This window comes from Sinocyclocheilus grahami, unplaced genomic scaffold, assembly GCF_001515645.1.
Source record: "Sinocyclocheilus grahami isolate Dianchi unplaced genomic scaffold, SAMN03320097.WGS_v1.1 scaffold277.1, whole genome shotgun sequence".
Taxonomy (NCBI): Eukaryota; Metazoa; Chordata; class Actinopteri; order Cypriniformes; family Cyprinidae; genus Sinocyclocheilus; species Sinocyclocheilus grahami.
In genome coordinates this window covers 920,852-926,851 of record NW_015505456.1, presented here as the reverse complement: position 1 = coordinate 926,851, position 6,000 = coordinate 920,852, and the positions used below count along the sequence as shown (strand labels likewise).

General features: G+C 37.0%; 1 protein-coding gene across 1 annotated transcript in view; it reads left to right on the top strand.

The window, feature by feature from the left end:
* LOC107600098 (NACHT, LRR and PYD domains-containing protein 13-like) overlaps positions 1–6,000 on the top strand; it is a 70,019-nt gene that overhangs the window by 48,047 nt on the left and 15,972 nt on the right. Inside the window, exons 3-9 of the mRNA XM_016291889.1 lie at positions 787–864; positions 1,081–1,155; positions 1,306–1,449; positions 1,543–1,698; positions 1,980–2,069; positions 2,325–2,435; positions 2,528–3,415. Of these exons, the coding sequence (XP_016147375.1) occupies positions 787–864; positions 1,081–1,155; positions 1,306–1,449; positions 1,543–1,698; positions 1,980–2,069; positions 2,325–2,435; positions 2,528–3,415 (1,542 nt within the window). The remainder of the gene's footprint in view (positions 1–786; positions 865–1,080; positions 1,156–1,305; positions 1,450–1,542; positions 1,699–1,979; positions 2,070–2,324; positions 2,436–2,527; positions 3,416–6,000) is intronic.

Here is a 6,000-nt window from a genome sequence, read left to right as displayed (position 1 = left end):
TAAAAACTTCCAAGTTAGTTTTTCTCCATTTGCTCTCAAGACTACAAGTTTTTTTCTTGAGAGGACAGTGAATAGTGTATTAGTAATGTAAGCGAGATTAGCGGCAACCACGCTGGCGATGCTAGCGGGCTATATGCTAATAGCGGATTCGGGAAGTCAAAATTAGAACTAGTGATAACAAGGCACTCTGATTGTTTTTGTTGTAGAATACGATAGGGGATATATTCACACGTTATAGAAACTAAAATTATGGTGTTTAAAATTGATTTGGTATGGTGTATAAAATTGATTTTAAGATAAAAAATTAGATGACAAAGAATTAACTTGACGGAGCTCAAACTCAAAACACACGGCAGCAACAAACAGGAAGTGACAGAACATAAGTAACCTGAGACGTTTTCCACTGTAGCCGCTCCCGTCAGTTTTGTGTTCTGCGCGCGATTCAAATGGTCCGCTCTCCACCAAAATTTAAAAGCTGCTTTTGGTTAATGAAAATTTGTCAAAAGAACTCGCGGCTCGACTGGACTAGAAAGTGATACGACTTTCAGTTTTATGCACGTCGCCATTTTTGATTTTACTTTGGTCACTGTCTCTTTGGCTACTAAAGAATACGGGCTTTACTCCCGTTACATGTTCATACAGACAGTATTCTAAACACAACTGTAAGCTGCTGTGTGAACGTGACATTTCGAGACTCACACCTGTAAAGATAATGTGGTTGTCAATCCCAAAAACTGACAGTGTGAACCCAGCCTATGTTTCTGTATTTGTTTTTGACTACTCAAGGTTTTCAGTGGAGCACCTGTCAGAAGTTGGAGATTTCATCCAGATTCTTGGTGAATCTAAAATCTTGGGAGCACTGAAGTAATTTTTACTTTTATTACAGCCACACAGAATATAAAACCAGTCTTTGTCATTTCCAATTTAAACTACTTCAGTCTGTGTGCACTGAATTTATTTAATACACAAGTTTCACAATTTGAGTTGAATTACTGAAATAAATGAACTTTTCCACGACATTCTAATTTATTGAGATGCACCTGTATTTACATAATGTTATCTTTTATTCCTACTTGGTAGAGTTCAAGAGGATGAATACAGTGCTGAGAGTCCCAGATGGTCACTTGACTTGTCAGTCATTCATGGAGATGTCTTGTAAGAAACTATTGCACATAAACTGTAATCCTTCTAATCAAGAACAATTTATAGAATAATTATATAGTCTTATAAAAATATTAAATGTATGTTTTCAAACACAGTGTACAGTGCTGTTATCAAATGTTTCTGTGTTTCTGTTTATTTCAGGTTGACTTTGAGCTCCTCAGAGAAGAATCCATCATTTCCAGCAGTCTTAAACATCAGTCTTACATGTCCACAATCAGAGATATCCAGCACTGACTGGACACTCTTCTTACAGAGACTCAGCAAGGCAGCAAAAGTAGCAGAAGTGTAAGGAAATAGTGATTTTGCCATTAACTCTATTGATCTCATTAGTAAATTTGCTGTTATTCAAATGCATTGTGGTCAAATATATTTTTGCAGCTCGTCAGCTCTTGATGAGTGTGTCAGTTTGCTGCTGTCTTCATTTCACTCTATGGGTTTGAAGACGTTGGATCTGAAGCTGTTCATTCTGAATAAGAGCTGGGCTTCTGGGATCATTTCTCTCGTTCAAACCTGCACCAGTCTACAGCAGCTCAGGTAAGAGAATTTGTTTGTGAGAGTGATGATTGACAGAACAAAATATTAATTACAGGATAAAGTATCCCCACAAATCTAAATGCAGCCAATCCACATTATAGATTTGTTCATCATGAATAATACTTTAAACTCTCTGTCTCTGTTCTGCAAGCTGATTGAAAAGTTATTAACTAAATTTGAATAAATTAAATGGTTTGATCTGAAAGCATTGTTCTTGTACAAAAAAAATTTAATAGCATGTATATTGCTTAATCACTATTTGTGTAACTTTAATATTGTAGTGTCAGTGTCACTGGATTGCTTTTGGAGGAGGGACTCATATTACTGAAGAAATCACTGACAGATCCACACTGCACTGTGATTGTTAAAGGGTTTGTGTGCTTAATAACTGTGCATTTGTCCAATGATAAACAGTTTCAGAAAGCTCATTGTATTCCGTTTTAGTAACAAAACAAATGAATTGGTTATACAGTGTGTAAATAATAGAGTATAAAATCCTCAATTCTACCATTACTGACAACTGATCTCATTTCTGAAATGTTTTTCCATTTAGTTGGTATGCACTGTAGCTTATTAAATTGGGCATTTTAAAATTAGTTTGTAAAAATTACTTTGTCTTTCTCAAGGTGGAAGTGCAGTAAACCCACTGACCAGTGCAAAGAACAGGACTGCAGTCACAGCTGTAATGAGAAAGTGGAGATTCACCTCAAACCAAAGGTTTTAGAAACACTGGAAAAGTGAGATAATTTTTGTTTTATAAAAAAGCTTTTATATGTTTATCTTTCATGCTTTAGTCATTTAATTTATCATTATCATCTCTGTTCTCTAGTCTTACAATATCTGACTCTGAACCGTCCGGACTGAATCTTCAGCCGTTCCCAGTGTGTCAGTCTTGTGTTCACATTGTTGACTCTGATCAGTGGGTTCAGGTGGAGCCGTCAGTCTGTACAGATGAAGGAGGCTCAGAGTTCAGGATCAGCACTCCGGCGGGTCGATTCGAGTGCAGCAGGACCAGAATGCGATGGGTCTGTGCTGGTGACGTCACTCTCCAGTACAGTGCAGGGGATGGACGTTCCCTCAGAGCAGAGCTGGAGAGACTTCAGTATGAGCGAATTGGTCCTGTGATTAATGTGACAGTGATCTCAGGGAAACTGGAGGAGGCCCATCTGCCTCATTACGCTTGTTTGGCAGTGTCAGACCCCTCTCTCAAAGATGCTGTGAAGCTCCTCAGCAAAAGCGATGAAGGAATATCTTTACAATCTGTAGAGCTGACCCGTTATCATGCAAAAATAGTCGAACCATCCTTCTCTCTCATAACTCTAATCATAAGCTGGTTCATAAAGTGGGAAGAACACTGTGATCTTCTTCTCTACATGCGGTGTAAAGAGCCTCTCTTTCTTCACATCTACTTTTTTCCAGTGCATGACACTTTTTCAAAAGAAAAAGTTGAGCAGCATGAAAAATCAAGTCTTTTGATCAGCCATCCCAGACCTGACAGACCATTTCGGTTGAAAACGCCTCACCTTCTTGAGGTTCCTGGTGCATCTGTCCATCCCATAGAGGGGATTTCATTTAGAACTGATATTGACCCAAACTTCTTCAAAGTCAGGCAACATCAGGATGGTCACATACAAATGAATCTTATCAGAGAGGTGGACAGGAAGTCTGTGTGGACTGCCACAATATGGAAAGAAGAATTTGGCCAGTTAAATCCAATGTAAGTCCAAGATGAGCCGCAACTGAATTCTGATAATGATAAAGTTCTTTTTTTTTAAAAACACTGATAAGCTCTCATACAAAAAACAAAAAAAAGGCTAAAAATGTGAAGAGCATTGTAGATAAACTGAACAGAATAGCTTGACCAGTCAGGATAGTATGAGAACTACAGTGTATTCAAGTGGTATGATTGCAGATGCTCAATTCTTCTCGATAGCCAGCCAACATACTGTATCATGAAATCATGTTAGTTATCTTTGAAAAGATGCCAACAATGTTGCTATTTAGTTATAAAATGTAAGATAGAACTGATGTGTGAACTGAACTGAAAATATATGAATTAAAAACGACAGGTGTTGAACTGCAGTGTTTAACTTCATTTTAATGTATCACCCAGTTCATCATGGTTTAGGTCAATTTATTTTATAGTTTAATTTCTTTTCAAAAAGATAAATGATTGTACCCCATTTGTGGGCACTGGATATAATGCTGATAAAACATTGCATGCATTAATCACACTATTGTCAGATGGGTTTGCAACTTGGACCATCATATTGTGCTTTACCTTAAATTGATGTTGTTTTCTCAAATTGGAACTCGCCTCATTTATGTGGGACAGCAAAGCGTTGAAATTAGTAGATCTCAACAACTTCACACTAATTAAAATCTTAATAGATGATTTTTTTGTATTTTATATTTGTGGGTTTTGCAGGTTAGGTGAGCGCAGCCATATAGAAGAGGAGCGGAATCCACCCAAAGGTTATATCTGTCTGTCTGTCCTTATAGTTCTGGAGAAGTTTTTCAGCTGTGTATCAGCTATTAGGATAAACGATGTTTGTATGTGAATTGACATAAATGATGTAGACACCAGTTCTCAGATGCTGCATGTTCCTGTAGTATAGTAGAAGAATATGTCATTAAGCAAAGGCTACTTCACTCTGTTCTGCTCAGGTCAGTTTGGCTTGTTTGAGAACAGGACTGTCTGCTCAAAATAGTACTTGCATAAAGAAATGTAAATAGAAAAACCTGAGTTGGAGAACATGTACATGTCTTGGGTATTTTTGAGATCTCGATACTCTAATTTTTTTTTCTTGCATATTTTCTGTTATGCTTTGTACAAAAAAAAAAACTTGAGTTATTATAATATTACCTTCACGTAAACCTTTGCATGATGAGTAAAAGTTCCAATGAAACACATTTCTTTTCTTTTTTTCCAGAGACCGAATTTGTGGATGGGAACTATGCAGCACTCATTCAGAGGGTTACCTTAGTAATGGCAATAGCAGATGAGCTAAAAAATAAGGGTATGATACATGATGAAAAATATTCAGAGATCAGAGCAGAACAAACCAACCAGGGCAAGATGAGAAAGCTCTTTGAAGTACTAAATTCTGGAGGTAACAGAGTGAAAAAGGCCTTTTATTATGTTCTGAGAAATCATGAACCAGCCCTCTTCAGAAACCTGGGTAAGAGAATCTACAGTTGGTGTTAATTAAATAAGTTTATAAACCTAAACCTACCTGTATGATACACTAATATAACCTGTCCTGCGTTTGATGGTAACATGTGGTGACAACTGAAAACTTGAGCAGCCTATATCTGAAGAATCAGCTACACAGTGAGTGCACCCTTTTGTCATTTGCATATTATATACTGTTTTAGTATATATGTCAAATACTTGCAGTAATGTTTTAGCTTAAGACCAAAGCTGATTTGTAATTTTGTACAGATTGCTGATATTCTGTACTGGGTGCTCCGCAGACAGTATTGTGCATTCCTGTAGTGCAAAAAGCTGCATAAATATATTATTTAGTCAAATGTATTTTGAGATTAAAGTTTAGAACACACCAATAAGTAGAGGGAGAGTGGAAACAAGGGGCAGTTGCAATTTAGCTTATTCCTTCTATCAGGAATGAGCTACAGTAATGATACTGCATATGCATACTACACACATGCTCAATATCTCATCCTTCCTGGAAAAAAAGCAGCCACATGTCCCCCAGCATGCTGTCATTATCACAACATTGATGTAAATGCTTGCCATAACATAACAAAATTGTAATTTTATGGATTAATAGAAACCCTTTCAATAGTCGGGTATCTCCCCTTTTTAAGTAAATGTTGACTAATTTCCTTCTCTATTACCTTCTCTCTATCACTCACACATAAGCTACATAACATGCGCAAACAAACAAACGACACACAAATAATGACTTTCCTGCATATCCAGATGTACACCTGGAATACTTTCCAACATTCACTTACACACACAGAGAGAGAGAGTTGAGGTGCTGGTTGGATAAACTGCTTAGAGTAGTCTTAAAAGTTGGTAATCTAATTTTTTTTCTTCAAGAATGAAGACCCCTGCACTCAAGAAACAGAAGACGACCCCTGCAACTACGACACAGGAACAGATGTGAGAAGACAACAGATGCAAGATGCAGCCACTTGAACATGAATGAATGCTAAAAAAATGCAGTTAAAGGAGTTCAAAGTTTTTTTAGAAAACTGATAGGATTTTTTTTTTCTTTTGTGAGGCACAAAAAAAAATTAAGCAATGTGCATCCAAACAGGGCTGAGACTTTG